Source organism: Phalaenopsis equestris, unplaced genomic scaffold (assembly GCF_001263595.1).
Source record: "Phalaenopsis equestris unplaced genomic scaffold, ASM126359v1 Scaffold000088, whole genome shotgun sequence".
NCBI classification, from domain to species: domain Eukaryota; kingdom Viridiplantae; phylum Streptophyta; class Magnoliopsida; order Asparagales; family Orchidaceae; genus Phalaenopsis; species Phalaenopsis equestris.
The window spans coordinates 721,213-743,450 of NW_018164530.1; the positions used below are offsets into that span (position 1 = coordinate 721,213).

A 22,238-nucleotide genomic window follows, 5' to 3' on the forward strand; every position below is an offset into this window, starting at 1 on the left:
CATGATTTCAAGTAATTTTTGCCCGAATACACATTTTTATCATGTTCTTGTCGCATGCACCCAAACTTGCACAAGAAAATCTTAGTCTTGGGTTTATGAAATTAATTTTGACATGTTCTGATTCTTCTGTAGAGGTTTGAGATAATAATGATTTAGAAGAGAGATGCAAAGGATGAGCTAATGATCAAGAATGAGAACCACCAACTTATTTCTCCAAATTTGAATGCAAATACAAATGAATTCTTTGAAAGGATTTCATAGTTAAGCAAAGGGAATTATTACCTCGTTTTTGCACTCATGTTAGTATCAACAATAAGACAACAAGAAGAATAGCGGGCATTGTGTGTCAAGGGGCGTTTTAAACAAAACATTAATTTACTGCCAAAGTTTTTCTCCTCTACTGTTTCATATGATCCAGTTCAGAGAAGACTAATGTTCAGAGTTTTCGTCGCCACCTTCAGTTTGTTCTTTGGCCTTCCTAGCAGCAGCTCTAAGTTGGCGCTGCTCTTCTTTGTAGACTCGGTTTCTCCTTCGGAACTGCAGCCATATGAAATTACAAAAATTGTTAGTCTGCTCTCATTTTTATGGCAAACGAAGAAGGCAATAACTATCTTCAATCTAAAATAAACAATAGATTTAGCAGCCCAATGAGCACTTGGACTTCATGGGATAAGCATGACTTACTCTTGGTCCTGAGTCATGCAAGTCAAAACTGCATTGCCACAATAACAGATATGAAATTCCAGCTTCCAGTCAAAAAAAAACAAGCAATCCAGGAAATAGGCAGAGAAAGATGAGAGAAAAGGAGAGTAGCATGAACGGAGAGGGAAACAAAGAATGAAAGAAAAGTGGGAGAGACGTAAAAAAAGAGAAAGCGCAGCAAAATGATAGTAAATTTGCCTGCACAATCATCATAAAAACTGAGACTTATAATCCCAAGCCAGCTTGTTCATAGAATAGGGTCCACATTTCGAAATAGCTAGGATACTCATGAGAATATTGTTAATATATATTAAAATCATGACAAATAGTAACAGTTAGATCAACATGAAGATTGGCAACATCAAAGGTGAACAGCACATTAAGATCAAGTAAAAATATCATGCATGCACTGATTTGTAAGTTGGGCTTAAGTACTATAACTCCACGAAAGTCGCAGTTCACCTCCATCCGGCTGCAAGGATTGTTCTGCAACGGGTTTGAGAAATGGAATACAATCCATAGACTTGGAACTGATTAGTAAATGGTAATGACATAGATAGTGGGTGATCTCTACAACAGAATAAAAATTTTTAGAATCACCCACTGATGGAAGTTTTCAAAAGCTGCAAACATTTTCCACCATAGGAAAACCAACAAAAAAACATGGGAGGCTTGAAATTGCCTCCATTAGGCAACAGATCTCAACACCAAAAATAGGATAAACATAAAAGTAACAAGACAAAACAAGCACAGGTCCTCTCTAAAATCATAGCAAGTTCTTGAGACTCTTCGTTGTTATTAGTATCACGAAGGTGAATAGATGAATGGGTGGATTGACATAAACTAAAAATATATTTTTAATCACTATTACTACAACAAATATATGAAACTTTCATCATACATAATATTCTCTTCAAAAAAAAAAAAAAGTTAATCAAGATTAAGTGTCAAAACCTTGGAATCTGCTTTAAGATAAAAACAATATTAAATATCAGTGCATTGCACTCATCTTAAAGTATATCCAAAAGCCATATGTCGACTAATTTTTGGTAAGGATATCTTGATCAATGTTAATATTAATTGATGCAAATATTGTACAATCATGATTTGATTCGTGTAGTAGTGATGAAAATCCTATAACGTCTATAAGAGAAACTTCCCTGGACAACCTCAAACTAAGGATGAGTCAAAATTTAGGATACAACAACAACAACAACAACAACAAAGCCTTAATCCCACTACGTGGGGTCGGCTACATGAATCCTTTTTCTCCAATGCGTCCTATTTAATGTCATATTTTCATTTAGTTCTAGTAACTAGTAAATTAAGATCATTTTTAATACAATAAGCCCAAGTCTTCCTAGGTCTACCTCTGTCAAAATTTAGGATAGCTATTAAAAAAGCTTCAAAAAATCTTTCAACAATTGTAGACAACTCTATTGAAAAATATGCATTCTAGGAAAGTGAACTATTCATAGAATAAAAAAGAGGGGAGTAAGAGTACATATTAGGCAATCAACTGAGTGTCTAACTTTGAACCCAATAATATGATAAAGGAATCAATAAAAAAGAGCCAAAAAAAGTAGTTTTAATTCAACATTCTAAAAATGGTTTGCAGGCAAATAGACAGATCTAGTAAAATAGCAGAAAGAATATCTAGATTCAAAGTATGATTAGATCCTAAACCTGGGCTTCGCCTCAAATTCAAATTTATACAAAAATTAAAGTTTAGATTCAAGTTAAAGTTCACAGGCAAGCTCAAATATGAACTCAATTGTAAGTGACTGTACAAAGTGTCGAAAATGAGAATATTTGTCGAAACCGTTCGTAAAAAAAGGGATCATGTTACTCTATGTTTTTCATAATATCAATTTTAGTTGTAGGCATTTGAGAATTAAACATAGCTGGAAACAACGAGTACTTAAATTATAGAGGAGGAAGTAATATAGAGAACACGAAAGCTAGTACTAATTTGATGATAGCCAGACAATCAACAATATCCTTAACAACATCATCGACATAAAGCTAATTACTGCAAACTCAAGTTTTCCAAATTGTTGATAATATAAGAAAGGCTCATCAATGAAGTCTTCAAAAAAATTATTACCGTAAAGAGAATTATGATAATTTCTAATCTTATGGTAATGTAGATCGCACTAAACAATAAGATTGTTGGTTCCACATAGAGAATCAATTTTAATATACCAATAAATTTTAAATATGATATTTAAGGAAATAATCATACAATTATGTTTTCAAACCCTCGTGAAGCCACATAACTATGGTGGTCATATGAAATTATTAACTTAAGCGATGAGACGATAAGTAGATACGCTTGATGCCTAGCTCCAAGCATAATATGAACAAACAATAAAAACTAATCACCCAAGATTCAAATTTATTGTCAGCTTAGTTTATGTAAATGTCAATATAATAGTAAACTAAACAAAGTTTAGCTCATATCATGCAGTTAGTAGCAATTTCATTAGATGTCTCTCAATGTAGAGAATTAAAGCAAAAAAGACATGAAAGATGGCAGCATTGTAGTGGAGTTTCTAAGACATTGTCATATTATGACGTGAGATTTGCCAATCAAAATAAATTAAATCTAGACTTTCGAGTAGTGGTTTATAACTTTCAAAAATAGCAGTTGCAGCTCCAAGAAATAAATCTCATTGGCAGAAATTTAAATATTTTTCATATCAAAAGTAGTGGTTTATAACTTTCAAAAATAGCTGTTGCAGCTCCAAGAAGTAATTCCCATTGGCAGAAATTTAAATATTTTTCATATCAAAAGTGTGTGAGACTCATCCAAAAGGTGGGTATCTTTAAAATAGATCATTGCTATTATATGATCATCGCAAACAAGATATCGTGGGACAGCCACCCCAAAAGTTCGTGGTCACCTCCTCACAAATGTAATTTGGTTGGGGACCATTTAAGAAGGATCCTATTCAAGTGCACTTAGTTCAAGATACGTTTTGAATGAGTTTGATTCGGGCTTATATAAGTTGTGGATAAGTATTAATCAAGCAAGTTGATCATACAAATTTTGTTAGGAAAATAACAAGCTGAAAGTATAAACTCAATTTTTTAATTCAAGTTGCTGAGATTAAAACTTGAATTTAAAATTCAAAATAATCTCAATTTAAATTTAATCAGAGGATAAGTTTAGAGATTTCGATGGATGAAATATGTAGGAAAAATTAGAAGGAATCGAAGGGTGTATTATAGAGGGAACTATAAGGGATGTTGTGAATGAATTTGTCAAAAATTTATTTAAAATTTAATGAGAATAACAAAGATATAGAAACATAGAAAAGACAGTAGAATGCATAATAAAATTGCTAAAAAATAAGAACAGCACTAGAATCAGTGGCAAGAAATCACCATCGAAGGGTGTATTATGGAGGGAACTATAACGGAAGTTTTGAATGAATTTATCCTAATTTTATTTAAAATCTAACGAGAATAACAAAGATATAGAAACATAGAAAAGACAGTAGAATGCATAATAAAATGATAAAAAATAAGAACAACACTAGAATCAGTCGCAACAAATCACCGGATAGAATAAACACACTTTGATACTAAAATTGAAAGTATATATGCAAGGGAACAATCGCAATAGAGGGCATCAAGAGAAAAGCATGTTGTTTCAATTTACAATCTTACAGTTTTTCATATCATAACAAGGATCTGTAGCAATTTGGTATAAATAAAAAAGTCTTATGAGTTTTACGGTACTCTTCTACAAAATATGGTCCCTCAAATACATTATATACTTGATAATGATTCTCTTAATTTTATTCTTCCTTCTCTCAAATTTATTATAAAATTATTTAATTGCTCATAGAATTCAATCAGTAATAGAAGACGGGAATTAGCATTATAGAGAGAGAATTAGAAGACTAGAAGGATTGGGCGGAAACTAAGAGTTTTAAGTTTCAACCCCATGAAAACTCAAAGAATGAACTTTTGTAAATTTTGGAAGAAAGTGAAAAATTTATGGTGAGGGAACAGGAAATAGGAATTTATAAGAATGGTTTTCAACTAATGAGATAGATCAAGTAAACTAGCAGAAAAAGTATTTTTATTCAAAGTTTGATTAGATCCTAAACTTAGGCTTCGCATTAAATTCAAATTTATACAAAAATTCAAGTTTGGATTCAAGTTAAAGTTCGCAAACAAGCCCAAATATGAACTCAGTCGTAAGTGACTGTACAATTCATGTTTAGATTTAGATTCTACTATCAAGAAATGACAATCTTTGTCCAAAAAGAGATCGTGTTACTCTATATTTTTTATAAGATCAATTTTGGTTGTAAGGGGATTTAAGAGATTAAACATAATTTAAAACACTAGTACTTAGTTATCAGAGGAGAAAATAATATAGAGGACACAAAAGCTAGTACTAATTTGATGCGAGCCAGACAATCAACTTTATCCTTAACAATATCATTAATATATAGTTGATTGTTGGTTTCATCATAGAGAATCAATTTTAATGTACAAACAAACTACTAAATATGATATTAAAAGAAAACAAAAATCATAGAATTATATTGTCAAGCCCTCGTAAAGCCGCATAACTATGATGATCATATGAATTATTAATTTGTGCAATGAGATAATAAGTAGATAAGCCAGATGTGATATTGCAACTAGCATGAAGTGCAACCAAAAAAGAATAGTATGAACTAATTACAATGCTGATAAAATTAATTACACAAGCTCGAGTTTAATATCAACTTATTTTATGCAAATTACAATATAAGAGTAAAAAAAACTAAGTTTAGTTCATATCATGAAGTTAGTAGCAATTTCATTAGATCTCTCTCAATATAGAGAATTAAAGCAAAAGAAGACATGAAATGTGGCAGCATTGTAGTGGAGCTTCTTAAGCATGGTTATATGATGAGATGAGATTTGCCAATTTTCAAGTGGTAGATTATAACTTTCAAAGATAGCAATTGCAGAATTCTGTTTGGCAAGAATTCACATATTTTTCATATCAATAGTTTGAGAGATTCATCAAAAAGGCGAGACAATTTAAAATTGATCATTGTTATTATATGCTCATCGCAAATAAAATATCGCTGGACAATCACCCCAAATTTTCTCCATCACCTCCTAACTTATGTCTTTTGTTTTGGGACCAATCAAGGAGGTTCAATTCAAGTGCACTTAATTCAACATAGGTTAAAAATGAGTTTGATACAGGCTTATATACATTGTGGATGAGCATTAATCAAGCAAGTTGATCATACAAATTTAGATAGAAAAACAAGAGAAAATAATAAGATGAAAGTTTAAATTCAAATTTTGAATTAAGTTTTTGAGATTCAAACTTGAATTAAAATTTTAAATTCATCTCAATTTGATTTTAATCCGAGTATGAATTCGAAAATTTTGATGACTGAAATATGTAAGAAATTTTAGAAAGAATTGTGGGGTGTATTATAAAGGGAATTATAAAGGATGTTGTGAATGAATTTCTTAAAAAATTATTTAAGATCTAATGGGGACAGCAAAAGATTTATAAACATAGAAAAGAAAAGATAGAATTCATAATACAATAAATAAATAAAATAAGGACAACGCTAGGATCAATAGCAGGAAATCACCATACGTAATAAACACACTTGGATACTAAAATTGATAGTGCATACATGAGAGAACAATCGTAGTAGAGATTGTCAACAGAAGAGTATGATGTTTCAATTTACAAGCTTATTGTTTTCCATGTCATAACAAGGATTGGTAGCATTTAGGTTGATATCAAAATACCTTCTGAGTTTGACAGTGCTCTTCTGACAAAATTCGGTCACTCTAATACCTAATAGATAGATGGACACTTGATGATGATTTCCTTGATTCCATTTTTCCTTCCCTCAAATTGATTATAAAATTATTCAAGTGCTCATAGAAGTACATCAATAATAGAAGATGGGAATTTGCATTATCAAGAGAGGATTATTGGAAGACTGGGAGGATGGGGTAGAAACTAAGAGTTTCAAATTTCAGCCCCATGAGAAATCAAACAAAGAATTTATTAAATTTTGGAAGAGAATGAAAAAATTATGGTTGAGAGAACAAGAAATAAGAATTTATAATAAAGGAAAGATGAATTTAATCCAAATTTTAATTCACAATAGAAAGCTAATATTTCGAGACTAAAAGAAATATTACTGATGAATACCCTTTCAACCCTAAATGCTAAAAACGTTGTAAATTTAAAAGATGCTATGTATATCCAATCATCACCCTCAAAACAATTAATATGATGAATAAATAGATAGGTTTCTTATGTTGTAGGATTTTTTTAAAGGTGGATAGCGATAATAGGATAACCAAGATTTGTGTTTCCTATTATGTGAAATTGGCAAGTAGATATTTGATGATTTATGTTATGGAACTCAATAGGCTGTAGAATAAGAAGAGATGCTTGAGCGAAGGAAATGAACAAAAAACTGAATTAAAAGCGCCCCATTAGATTTAAAGGGTAGCTTCCTTGGTGTAAGAGGCCTTTTTATCTTCTCTTCCCATGAACTCCTTGATTAATTTTTGCCATCCCATCTTATTCTATTTGCCTTGATGCTTATCCAATTTAAAACTCCTAGATCCCAAATAAGTACATCTACTTGTAGTCTCTTGAGTAGAGAGAGGTTAGAGAGAGAAGAACAGTGAAAATGAGAGAACGGTTGGGTGTAAATGGCTCAGTAAAAGGGGAGGCTAACTGGCTGAGATTTGATTTTTAGAAGGGAAGACCAATTTGACCCAAATTTTAGAAAATGAAATACGTCGGCAAGTGACCGCAATACAAGAGAGCCTTTAATTAGAATCTAAACCAAAAATTTGAAAACTTTATAATTATAGTTAAATTAAGGCCCTCAACGGCATTGGCATGCCCTTTTCCCTTCTGCAGGTCACAGTTATTTTATGGCAATATGCTAACGAACAGTGCATAACAAACAATAAACAGAAAACAGATATAATACCCAGAATAGATAACTGCTAGTGATAAACCTACCATGTTCCTTCCAATGAATGTTATAGATGTCAAGTAATTAAACTTTTCCAACTATGACAACTCAAATTTTCATATTGAGATCTGGTCTAAAGATTTAACTAATATTCTAGAACTTATTTGTGAATGAATTCCTATCATAAGATTTCTTCACATGGAAATGTGCCCTTCCATCAAATAGTTATAGAGAAAAAAGTGCATTATGATCGTAATAAACTATGATGAATTTTCCTAAATGAGCCATAAAGTTCTGTTTTCTTTAATGCAAGACATAAGAATCTATGATTACTAATGCAACCTACAATAAAATCATAAAAAAATCACAATCTGCAAGTGACCAACTTATTAACTTCAACAAAAATCAATCTTTTTTAATGTAAAAACAATAAACACACTTTTTCATCCAAATGATAATTTAATTATCACCAAAAACTTGAATTACCCAATACTTACACCTGACATGCACATGTAAAGGAAGGGAACTAAGGGAACTAAGTACAATTTGTATTCATCATTTTTATTTTATAGTCTACTAAATTTGTTTTCTTTTATTACATTTGGCCCTCTACGTGGAAATAGGTAAATTATAAACCGTTGGCCTCCCCCCACTTTCTTCCAAGCAGGATGCTCAGAAGTCTGATAGGTTAGAGAAAGGGAAGAAGAGGTCACACCTTTTTGTTGATCATCATAACAAATAAAGCCCCAGAAAGCTCTCACTTTCTTCCCTCCTGATTTGTAGGTTACATGCATACATACATACATAATATATATATATAAGATATGTTCTTTCTAGTGGCAGCTCTTCCCTCCCTGCTTCACACACACACAGACACACACACACACACACACACATTCCAACCATTTTCCCTCATCAATTCCCATTGTCAGAGCTCAATTTTTAGCTTGGAACCTTGCCGGAAACCAGGACAGAAGCCAATACACATCCACACACACACACACACACACACACACACACACACACACACACACACACTAACACACACACACACTAACACAGTATTAGTAAAAATTTATAGCTACACACACTAACACAGTTTTAGTAAAAATTTATAGCTTTTAATGTAAGGATATCAAACATGATATACTTCACACTAGAAAGACAGCATTACTAGAAGAAATTTAAATTATCAAACAAAATTAGCAATTGGACAATTTAAAAGACAAGAATAAGTATAAAAATCACCTCAAAGGAAAGAACAAAGCCCTACAATTAAAATATCCAGGCAATTTTTCATATTCGTGAAGCGTTCAAAGAACACACATCCAACAAACATGCACAAAAGACAAAATTGAAATTTTAATTTAATATTCCACATGTATTCATCATTTTTGTGACTTGTAACACGTATAAAGGAAGAGAACTAAGTACACTTTGTAGTTAAATGATCCTGCCACGAAAAATAGAAAAGAGGTTTCCCAACTGTCAATCATTTTATTAATGTTATGCACGACTAGTGTTATGTAATTGAATTCCCAAGTATTTCATAAAAAAATTGCTGATTTTAATATCGGTAAAATCTGTCAGCCAAGTTTTGTAATCCCCATTAAGCTGTTTCCTGACATGCCAATTGCATTTATCTTTATTAAACTTCATACCAGAAATCTGCTAAAAGTGTTGGAGTATTTTGCACGAGTGCTTAATGTTTCTCTTTCCCATATTACAAAAGATAAGTATGTCATCGGCATAGGCTAGGTGAAATGCCAACTCACTACCTTTAGAACTGTATCTACCATCAGGGTGCAAAATTAGGTGCTTGTTCAAAAGATAAGAAAGGTAATCCATAGCAAGAATGAAAAGAGCGGGAGAGAGGGAGGCACCTTGCTTCAGCCCTCTTTCAGATTTGAAAAAACTTTGTTTCACACCATTTATCATAATAGAATAGAAATTGTTATCCAGAAACTTTTGTATAAGTTGACAGAATTCAATATTGAAATCCTTAGCAACCAGGATCTTAATGATCAAATCCCATTGAATTGTATCATATGCTTTATGTAAATCCAGTTTCAGAAAACCATTTCAACCTCTGCATTTCTTGTCTAGGTCACATATCAGTTCTTGAGCAATGAGAATATTATCACAAATTGTTCTCTCAGAGATGAAAGCAGCCTGTTGTGGGCTCACAGCATTCATAAGCATTGGTTGCAGCCTTTTAACAATAATCTTACTGATTATTTTAGAAATTACAGTGGACAAGCACAATATTCGGACATCTTCCCATCTGTAGTTAAAATTTTCTTTTGGAACCAAAACCAGTGAAGAGCTTCTAAAATATCAATGATGTAAACCACGCATAAAGTAGTTTTGAAAAGCCTGCCAACACATCAGTCTTAATGATCTCCTAAGATTTAATATAAAAGCAGGAAGTATACCCATTTGATCCAGCAACTTTGTTTCTATCAATTGAATTAACAACATCGCAAATGACATCCATAAAAGGTACAACACAAAGAGTAGACAAGTCAGTGACTTCAGGAACTTTGATTATAGCATCCCTGTCCAGTTCTTCCTCAATCATCACAGTTTTCTGATAAAGATTTTGAAAGAAAGCCAAAGCCTTTTGACAATTTTAGTTTGTGAAAATATCCAATTGCCATTTCTATCTTTGCATTTTAAAATGGTGCTGGTTTGCCTTTTCTTTTTTATGCAAGCATGAAAAAACCTTGTATTCCTATCTCCCTCAGCATGACTTAGACAACTAGCATTTTGTTTCAGAAAATCATTTTCCTGCTGCATAGCTTCATTAAGAGCATCATGGGCCAGTATTAGCATCTCTTCATCCATTTCTTCTGTTGTAAACCCGTCTTCCTGTCTGGTAACTTTCTCCTCAACCTCCTTCACTTTTTGATGGACATTCACAAAAGTCTATCAGATCCATTTTTTCAAAGCCAAAGCCATATTTTTGTGAGGTCTCCACAATCTGTGCGAATATCCAACCTCATTCACCCAAATCTCATTAATCAGCTTCAAATAATCAGGATGGTCACACCAAACATTAATGAATCTAAAAGGGATGTTTTTAGATTTAGGCAATTCTTCAATACTGATAAGCAAAAGAGAGTGGCTAGAAGCATTTCTGTTTAAGTTTAGCACATCAATAAGCTGGAACTCAAGTCTCCATTCCTGACTGACAAGAGCTCTATCCAATCTCTCATAAATCTTTCCCCTTCTCCAAGTAAATATATTTCCATTGAAATCAAAATCATTTAGGCCAGCATTGAGAATGTTGTCTCTAAATCTTTCCATAGTTCTGAAACAAGGACTTCTGTCCCCTTTTTTCTCCATAGATGAAGCCACAACATTAAAATCCCCACAAACAACCTAAGGACCTATTGTGTTCCTCCTGAAATTGTTGAGATCCAACCACAAAGCTTCCCTACTAGCAGCATTGCACCCTGCATATACAATAGTGAGATTTACAGTTTTCAAAAGAAAGGAGATTTCCAAGTGCAGGAATTGGTTGTTATTCCCAATAATGTTGACATTGAGACCTTTTTCTCCACAGAAAGCATATCTTCAGGTTGCAATTATAAACATATTTGAAAGTTCCCAACTTTTTTACAGCTTTATCAATATTATCTAAACTAATAAGAGGTTCCAAAATGGCCAAACAAAGCAATTGATGAGATCTCCACAACCTCATCACCCAATTAGAGGCATTCCTCTTAGCAATACCCCTAGCATTCCACACCAAAATCTAAACCATCGATATTGATATTGCACTTTCTAGTTTTCCCAGAAAGTGCTCCAACATCTAAGTTGGCTAAAATTCGTGCAGAAGATGCTCCATTAAATGATTGTATAGCATCTTGATTCATGTAGTTTAATTCTCTATACCCTTTGCCTTTGTTTTTCCTGCTCTTTTGAACCATCCATTCCTCTTCCATTAAAGCCACAGCAGCTACCACTTCATCCTTAGGTATCTCGCTTTGTGATGACTCATTGCCCATCCGTAATTGTTCATTTATCATGTCACATTGGTTTTGTTGCGCCATCTCTGCCACAGCAGCAACCATTTCCTCATCAGGTAACTCCCTTTGTGTTTGTTGCTGGCTAATTTCTTGTGTGTTTTCCTCCACCTCATCCGTTTGTTGTTCTACTCTTTCTCTCACCCTATCTCTTGGTTCAGGATCAGCACTAACTACCTGTTCACCTACTTCTGCATCTTCCATCTGTTGAGAGCTGCCCTCAATTGTGTTAACCATCTCCCATGTTTACCCTTTTCACGTTTATCTCTACTGTTGTCTTTTTGTTGTTGCCTCAATTCAAGGTGAGCCACAAAGCAATTTTCCACCATATGCCAAAATATTCTGCATTTTTGGGCAGTATTTATGTTTGTATTCAAATTCTACCTTTTGCCAATAACCATTATTATGAGTTCCAAGCCAAATTTCATCATGCATTGGCAAAGTGATATCTCTTTCAACCATTACTCTTGCAGCTGAAGGCCTAGAGAAATTGTGTTGCAAGGTCCACTTTCATGGGTTTTCCAAAGATGGCAGGAAGAGAATACAACACTTTTTGATGAAAGTAATGGAGCCTAAGTCCTGGAAAAGTTATCTAAATAGGAATAATAGGGGGTTCAACAGCTGGATCAAAGTCCGAATTCCACTTGAGGACTTTCATGCGAACATTATCAATATACCATGGTTTGCAAAATAATCTAACATAATCCTCTTCCCTCTCAAGTTCAATAATAATATGCCTCCCATCTAATGCTCTAACCTTCCATTCACCAATGAGTTTCACATTTTCAAAATAACAACTTCAAATTTATGTATGGATGGATGGATGGATCCTTATTATAATTAACCCATGGATTGCTAACACAGTTTTAGTAAAAATTTATTGCTTTTACTGTAAGGATATCAAACATGATATACTTTAATAGATGTCTACAATCTATAATTCCAAAAGAAAACAATAATAAATATAAAAAGTCAACAACAAAACAAGTTCGCAGTAAAAAAACAAAATTACTAGAAGAAATTTAAATCACCAAACAAAATTAGCAATTGGACAATTTAAAAGACAATAATACGAATAAAAATCACCCCAAAGGAAAAAACAAAGCATTGCACCAATAAAAATAACCCCCTTTAGATGTAATTTTTCATACTTGTGAAGCACTCAAAGAACACACATCCAACAAATATGCGCAAAAGACAAAATTGAAATTTTAATTTAATATTCAATCCAATTAGTTTTACATGACTTGGGTCACATTAGTAGCCTTCAATAAAATAGGAGGATTGCCACAACAAGAATGATAGAGAGTTCAAACATAAAGCAGTGAGGCTCCAACAAGACTTTAACAAGAAAGAACGGGAGTTGGGGAAGGCAGCACATTATCCTGATGGGAATGGCAACGAAGCTATAGTAGTAGTTGCAAGAATTGGTGAAGGTGGCATGGCATCTTACCATGCAACGTAGTAGATAATGGAAAATCAGCAATGCAACATGGAAGCAAGGTAGCAAAAGAAGGTAATAAGTCGCATGAACTAAGGCAATAATATTAGAAAGCACGAAACCAATCAGAAATAGCATGGAAAGTAGTAATGGGAAGATGAACTCCAACATCACAAATACACATCAACAAAGAAATTGTTGCAGTGGTTCATATTAGCATATCGAAGACATTGAATATTAATTATTAATTACAAATCACATGTGATGATAATTTTGAACTCCATATGTGGCGGTAATTATTTAAGTTTAATAGATTGTATTTTTAAGCATCTATGATATCGTCGTATCACATATTGCTCCTTTGGCACTTCTCAATTTTAAATATATAGTCATAACTCTTAAAGTTATATCATCAATCTTCTGTAAAATAGATCCATAAAACTTAAAATATTTCTACCTAAGTATCATTTTAATCTTCTATTAATATTTACCAATAATTATAAATATTATAACCGCAAGAATTATACATCATAAATTATTTTAGTGTCCAATCAATTCCAATTCTTTTATCTTATAAAAAATTTCTCCATTGTTGCAACTTTTCACTTGATTTAGTAGATGTCCGTTTGTCTATAACTATGTGAATTGCGAAATCACGAAATTGCGAAAAACATACACCAAGATCTTGCTTGAATATTCTTTATAAGCATCTAATGACTAATACGAAAGTTATGACTATCATCAATATAATTGACCATAAAGAAACTCTTCCGTCACTACATAACTACTTTAGATACCGAACAATACATCAACAGACAAATTTTTTATAACATTAGCATACCTTTACTAAATTCTCTTTGTACACTTTAATATGTCATCCTAAGAGCAATAAAAATCATTAAAATATTTTTTTAATGCTTTCTATAGTTTTTTATTAGTTTTTATAGCACAAAAAACAATTTCATGGTGATATTCCAAACAAGAAGCCAATATTATTTATCTAAACAAGCACAATTTCTTCTAAACCAAAAGTTATGTTCGTTCACACTCATAACTCCATTTTATTATTCATAGAATTGATTATCCAATAAACATCACAATCATTACCATCTCCTTTGTTTCGTAAACATTAATATCAAAATACTTTTCCAATTATTAGGCGTCCTCCTAATTTTTAAAATTTTTTTTTAAGATTTCTTAAACAAACCACTAAAATATCACATATAACTCTCCAAAACTAAATAAGTTTACCTGGACACTAAATTTTACTTTTATCCATCTTTTATCGCTATCCATTTTTCTTTAGAGCTAGCTTGACTTCCTCTTTATGTAAAAATTTATAATATATATTATTATTTGTTCATTGTGCTCTTTTAAGAATTTCTATATAACAACTTTTTTGGAATAATCTTTCCATTTTCTTTTATATTTTTATAATTAACTAAAATATTATTATTTGTGCTTCTAATCAATATGATTTGATTAAAATCTATATATATATGCTATCTCTTACTTCAGCTATTTTGCATATCTCATTTTCTTTTTTCTCAATTATATCGATCATCAAAACTTATAACATTACTTTGCTCATTAATTTTTGGCAATGCTTCTTGCTATCTTACAGTCACTCTAAACCTCAATAAACATGATTTTATCTTTTGTTCATTAGGTTAAAGAGTTAACTAAAAAAGCATTCAATTAACTAATTAAGCCTAGCTAATACATAGATAGCTCATTTAGGCACTTAAACCTAATTAAACCTTACTTACACCATAGTTACTCTACTTAAGTATCGGTATAATGATTACACCATAGTCTTAATTCCTTTAGTTATTATTGAAATTAATTAGTTGTAAATTATTAAATAAATTAAATTATAATTAACTATTATAAATTTATTGTATATGATAAACTATGCTTGATCTATCAAATTATTATAATTTAGCCAGAATAAAATATTAGAAATGTGTTTGGAAGCTAATTAGAATTGTTGTGTGTTGGTGAATTCACGGCGGAAGGGTGGCGTATTTAATTATAATAAAAATAACAAAAGAAATCACATAATTTCTTAAATGGAAAACCCGAAAGGGTAAAAACCATGAAACCTAACCCAATTAAAATGATTACACTGTGCAGATTTAGGTTACATGACTTTATTGGTCATTGAGAAGCTGAAAAAAATATTACAAAAGTTGGGGTTATGGATGTGACTTATGCTAGGTGTAATGCATTGGGAAAATAGCAACGTCCTAACGGCAGTGGTCCAGCAGCAACAACAGTGGTGATTTGGTGGTTACAACAGCTAGACAACTTTTGTTCGATGACGGCGACAACGACGGTGGTGGTCGGGCAACAATAATCCAACAATAGCGGTGGCTACATTGCAGTGGTCCAACGGCAGTGGGAGCCATATGAAAATTGTCTAGTGGTAACGACGGTCAGACAATGACGGTGAAGACGATGGCGACGATGGTGGTCAGCAACGGTGGTTTGACGATGGCGATGGTGACAGCGGTGGCCAGGCAGCAGTGGTCAAGCAGCGACGGCTGTGGTGGTTGGACAGCGGTGGTAGCTCGATGATGGCGGTATAACGGTCATGGAGCTCAGAAATCCTCAATAGCTTGGAGCTCCTTCAACTTTCTCCACCAGGTCTAGGTCCGGGTCCGGACCCCCAAAATATATCTCAAAGCTTCTTATTATGTTTTAAGTGCATGATGCAAGCTCACCTAGATTTAGATCGAACCATGTTTGATGTCAACTGGCTCGTATCATCAAGATACATCATTTGAATTAGATTTTGGTTAATTCCTGATTTGAATTTTGAAGCTCTTAGTTCAAATGTGTGTCAAGATTTGTGCATGACTAAGATAATTTTTTGGTGAGGTATTAAAAATATTATTGATCCCTAATTATCACAAATCATCCTAATTATCATTAAATAAGTGACTTGTTTAATCAAATCACAATATAAATTTAATCCAATCAACAAAATCCAGTAATCTACTAATCTTCTTGATAGCTAACAAACAATTCATAGGGCTTAAGTGTTTTAACTCGGATTAAAATTTAGAGATCCAACCGGGTTTCAAGATTTAACAACCTCTGGGTTTGATAAATTCAGATTAGCAAAACTTACTGAAGCAATGTTAACTAAATTATAGTTGCATCAAATTATACAGAAGAGCTAAAATCTCTAACATAAACAAAAGCCAAGCAAATCCTTCAAAAACCTGCAAACATCGACAACAAATCTACAAACCCTCCAAAAGAAACGCGAGAAAACACCAAACATATCGAACCACATGAAAAGTCACATTTGGCTATAATCTCCAAACGAAAGCGAATCATAGATTGCAATAACGTATAGTTAATGAATGCGACTGATCAAAGATTTGATAAGGGTCGGAACTAGGGATGTGAAGTGGGCGTGCGCTGACCTCTTTGGCATGGTGGAGACACTCGAGATAGTCCTCGCGGAGTAAAGCGCAATCTTTGGGCTCCCGGCAATGCGACATGCACTCACTGAAATCCATCCAGAAGTCGTAGCATCGGCCCTTGTTCCCTGTAATCCCCCAGCCTGACGCCATCTTTGCTCCCTCCCGCCTCCACTAGATTCTCCTTCTACAGCTCGCCGCCCTGTGAGCCGTGCCCTATGTGCTGACGACCAGAGCTCTGGCCTTGTCAAAATGGGTTTTCTGTATTTATTATTATTATTATTTATTTATTTAATGTGTAGTTTCAAAATAAGGTTGCTCCCTTCTATTTTCTATATAAAACATTCTGAGAATTATTTAAATATTTTAAAAGTTGTTAAACTTATTTTATATAAATTATTATTTGATTTTAATGCATATTATCTTCTCCCATTTTTCTTTTAAAACTACTTTTTATTTATAATATTATTATATATATTATTAGTTTACTCATTAATTCATTTTTTTATTCTCATACAATGAAGAAATTTATATTACTATATTCTCTCTTTTTTATCCATCAAAATAGCAAAATTTCAAATATTGGTAGCCAAACGCTCACAATCAAAATATGCAAATTTATAATACATTTATCTTTTAAAATCACTTTTAAAACGAAGTTAAAATAAAACCTAACAATATAACTTACTAAGTTTAAAAAGAAACTGAAATGAGCATATATTGCGTAACATCATATTTTTTGTAAATAATATTACTCACATGTCTCATGCTTGAAGAAATTTTCATGGGACTTTAAATTTTGCTCTTGATTGGAATTTGAGAGAACATTATGAGAGATTTTCATCAAATTCTTATTATTCTCTGTGTTTATCGTATTCAATTATTTATAGTTATAATTTCTTTAAGGGTATGGTAATTTTCCAAAAATAATATGATTTAGAAGCCAATATGGTGTTTGTCATATTTACTTATTTATTGTTATAATGCAGACAACTCTCATGTTAGTGAAGTTCATGCACATTCTCTACTTATCGTTGGTCTTCTGCATGGCAACTGCATTTGAGACCCACGTCTGGTATTGTACCTCCCGGATGTGGCTTGCTTCTTCCAGCCTCTGAACCTCATCCTGAATTGATCCAGCGAGAGTTATCGCTGATGTTACAACCCAACTCGATGCAACCCGTCATATTAAGGTAAGTCATATTGTGTCGAGATCATAACAAAAAAATTATTACCCAATATCTATTTGGAATGATTTTTTTTAATATCTTTTTCTTCAAGTTTCACTCACATAACCATTAATATCATCAAATGTTGTAAAATAAATATACCCAAAATTTATTCAAATCATAGTACTGTATAACAAATGAAGCGTATACAACAACCATGATTCACTCTTTCTATATTAAAAAAAAAACTAAACATTAGTGTAACTATTGAAAATAAAAATCTAAGATATTGGCATAACTAAAATCAACATCTTACAAGTAATGCAAAATAAATCCAATATTAAAAAAATCGACTATAATTTTCAATATTAATAAAGAAAAATTGTATTAAAAAACATATACTACCGTTTTTAATATTTTAAAAAAACTTGTATTTTATGTAAATAAATCTAATGTGGCAAAACATTATGTGTAGTATCTATCATAGTGCTAGCACAATAAATTAAAATTGTAGTATGCATGTGTTGAGCAATAATATAAGCAACATGATATCACAGGTACAGAAAAATAATATAAAAATAAAATTTTATTTATTTATTTGAATTATTTTAATGTTTTCCCTTCGCCTCCTTATACTTTCACTTGTTCGTGCTTCTCATATGCCCCTTATAACTTTATTTATACTCATATGTCTACTTATTTACATATATTCAGGTGTATCAAACACACAAATGAATAATTACACAGGTGCAAAACTGCTTATAACTCAAATTAATTACAAATAACAAACATCCACCCACAACCACCTGCAACTCCTATTTTTATCAGTTTTGTCACATATTTTGATATAAAAATATATATATGCTAATAATTTTGACATATCAATATCACAACATGATGTAAGAAATGTTATATATCAACATGCACAAAAAATAATGAAATCTACTGGGGAAATAAAGCAACACATATTGGCAAACAAAATTTACAAAAACACTTTTATGGGTTGTCCATAATAATGTTTAAAGCACTTTTATTAGGTTGAACCCACACACTAAAATATAAAAAACATTGTACAACACAAAATACCTATTAAAAAATATATTTTGATCTCGATATGTTCAACAAAATCTAATCTACCACATATAAAAAAATTACACTGTGGAAAGTTTATAAATCTTTGTAAATAAAAGTTAGTATGAAATTTTGGCAAATAAATTATCAAAACTTTACGAAAAACCAACTAAAATGACATCTAAAGTAGGTTAACACCAGCCTATCTATTGTCGGACAATTTTTCCAAACGGCAATACGGATCGAGCCTTCTCTCTCTAGAAAATTTATTTTTTCTCTTCCTTTCTCTCGTCATTTTCTTTGGTTGGGAATACAAAAGCAATGAAATGAGATAATGTTCATGGAATGAGTGGGTTAAAATATTATTATTAAAGGATTTTTCTTATTAAATAAAGGATATAAAGGTAATCAAGTGAATTGCTATGTTTTATATATATATACTTTTGATGAGTTTCTTTTATGTTAAAATATATGAATCCAAAAATTCTGAAAAAATAGTCAATAAATATAAAAAATAAGTCTAGAACTTATTGGTGAAAACGGTTTGTAAAATGGACACCCGAGAGTTCTAAAAAACCTACTTGTATAAAAAAGTATCAAATCTTTAATGAAGAAAAATCCACCAATAAATATTTTATTTTTTCATTAATGTTGCTCATAAAATTAGGCAAAAATATGTTTAATATATTATCAATTTTGTTTTATAATCGAACAAAGATATTTTATAAATTGGGATTGAATTAAAACTATTAAAAATTGACGAATAAATTAAACATCAAAAACTTGAAAAATAAAAAATAAACAAGCAAGGTTTACCAAATCCCAAAATCAAGTCACAACAGACACGCTGATATATTACAATAGTAGTCGTTATATTATCGTCTTTTTAGAAAAATGTCATTCTCGACATTCAAAATATATAACTATTAGACAAATATGGATAAAACTATCTCGTATAGGCCTCTTTTTTTTTAATGGCTTCCCATTCTGATCGTGCTTCTATCGAACTTTAACCATATGAATATGCTTGCTCCTCAATTGTCTAACATCAAAGGCCAAAATACACTTTGGTTTCTCCCAATATGTCAAGTTGGGATGAATCTAAACCTCATCTTCATGAATCATGTGCTCAACATCAGAAATTCACTTTCTTAAATAGATACATGAAGCACATCGTGCACATCTAAAAAATTATCTGGTAGTAATGATCAATAAAAAAAATTATCAACCCTACCAATCACCTCAAAAGGCCCAATAAATCTCGGGCCCAGCTAACCCACTTACCAAATCTACTCACCCTTTCATGAGATTAGCCTTAAGAAATACAAAATTTCTCACATAAAAAAGCTATAGTCTGCTATAATACTTATTAGCTTGGAAAAGTGTTTTGGTTTTAAGTTATGATTATTTAGTTCTGCCAGATTAAACTAATCCTAAAAATTACTTTAAGATGCTTTATTGATTTTAACGAAGTTAAGAAAAGTTAGATCTATTTAACCCCCCCTGTAATTACTTTAATACATAGTAAAAGTGCAGATCAACTATAAAACGTAATTAAGTTTGGTACCAAATAAAAGCATGCATATTCTTACCCCTTTTCAAGTGCATGAAGAATCTAGTTTAACTAGGAGGTGTTTTTGTCTTTCACCCTTAGAAACTTCCTAGTTACCCCCATTAGGATTATCCCCCTATGTATTTGCACTAACCTACGAACTACTTTTCCTTCACCCTATATATTAATGTGATTCATACTAGTTGTTAAATTTCATATCCCATTCGGATCATTAGGGATTCACAACGGATTTTAACAATTCAATTGGTCAAATTGCAATGTAAATGAAGCATGAAGTAAATGAATAGTCACCATGAAAATTAACATACAAATCTAATTGAATCTACATTTTAAACATGCTGCTACTTCATTACAAAAGAAAGAGATAAGAAAACTACTTAGAATCATGAAGAAAACACAAGAACTCATCATTTTGATTCAAATTGCATGCCTTTAATATGAAAATTTCTACTATAATAACAATAAAAAGCAGCAGACTTACAAGACCAAAGACAACTTCTACAAATGTTGATTTCTCATATCTCCTTGCACTTCTACAACAATTCCCTTACAATTCTCTATACTCTTATTAATAAAGTGTAGAAAATACAAAGTAAACTCTCCCCTTCCTTCAGTGTTTTTCTTCTAACTTTTCTCCCTTCTCTCTTTGGTGTCCTCCTCTAAAACTCTCCCAAAAATTATGAAAAAACCTTCCTTTTCGTGTGTAAAAATTCTAGAAAGTGCCAATTTCAGTTCTGGTGTTTGGGCGTCACCTTCTCGGGAACCTCATAAAATGAACTGGCATCTAAGCACCAACTTTTCTGTATTTCAGTAGGGTATGGCGCCTAGACGCTAGCTTAGCGTCTAAGCACAAGTATGTGGTGCTTGAGAGCAAAATTTTCTATATTTCAATAGAGTCTGGTGCCTTGGCGTTAGTTCAAAATTTTGCTCAAAAGTTCCACTTGCCTCCATTTTGCTCCAATTACACTTGTAATAAAAAACATGAAAATAACTTCTATTGAAGTTCAATATCATTAAAATAACTATTAAATATGAAATAAAAATAAGCACGTTATAGGACATGTCACCTTCTACCTTGTAATGCCTCATATGGTGTCATACCGATATTTGGCTACAAGATGTTATTATAAGAAAATTTAATAATAAAAAATGATGCTCCCATCTCCCTCCAAAATTACGTGCACATAATCTTAATAGATTATCCAACACAAAAAATAATCTTCTCAGACTGACCATGTCTATAGGCGAAAAGCTGCTCAGAAGTTTAATGTATTCCCCATGCATTCCTTAATATCTCTAAAAAATTTAGAAGTTTAATTTAGTTCAGAGACCGTTTGTTCCACGTTACACTGGGGAATTGACATTGGGCTTCATTCTAGAACCTCCTGGATAGGTCGCAAATCAACTGGTAAGGCCTTTAGCTTACCACCCACCACCTCTTGCAGGCGGCTAATAATCTTCCAGTCGCCATATGTAGAACTAATTAAGAACTTCCTCCTCAATCCTTAATCTTGTTTTCAACGCCAAGCAAACGAAGCTTTCACCTGGACGAAAACATGACAGGCCTCTCTTTGTCAACCTTGAAGAAGTAATGACTGAAACTATCAGTCATTCAGGGGATGCTGAAGTGATAATAGAACATGCCGAAAGTCACGATGGCTATAATGGAGTTTGGTACGAAATGGGCTGGAATAACACCATATTTGGTAAAGATGCTTCTGAGCTCCGGGCATAAGGGTAGCCAGAGACAGCACATAAACTGACATTGGTAGAACACTATATCAGGGCTAACATTGTCTGTCGGTCTCCCCTCGACCGACATCCAGTAGAT

The 22,238-nt window shown here is 32.2% G+C and overlaps 1 protein-coding gene across 1 annotated transcript; it reads right to left on the bottom strand.

Moving 5' to 3' along the window:
- Nucleotides 1-364: 364 nt before the first annotated feature.
- LOC110019918 (NADH dehydrogenase [ubiquinone] iron-sulfur protein 5-B) lies at nucleotides 365-16,849 on the bottom strand. The gene is made up of 2 exons (XM_020717790.1): nucleotides 16,598-16,849; nucleotides 365-537 (listed from the first exon to the last, which is right to left on the bottom strand). The coding sequence occupies exons 1-2, from the start codon at nucleotides 16,745-16,747 to the stop codon at nucleotides 430-432; spliced, it is 258 nt and encodes an 85-aa protein (XP_020573449.1). The 5' UTR covers nucleotides 16,748-16,849; the 3' UTR covers nucleotides 365-429.
- Nucleotides 16,850-22,238: the final 5,389 nt, after the last annotated feature.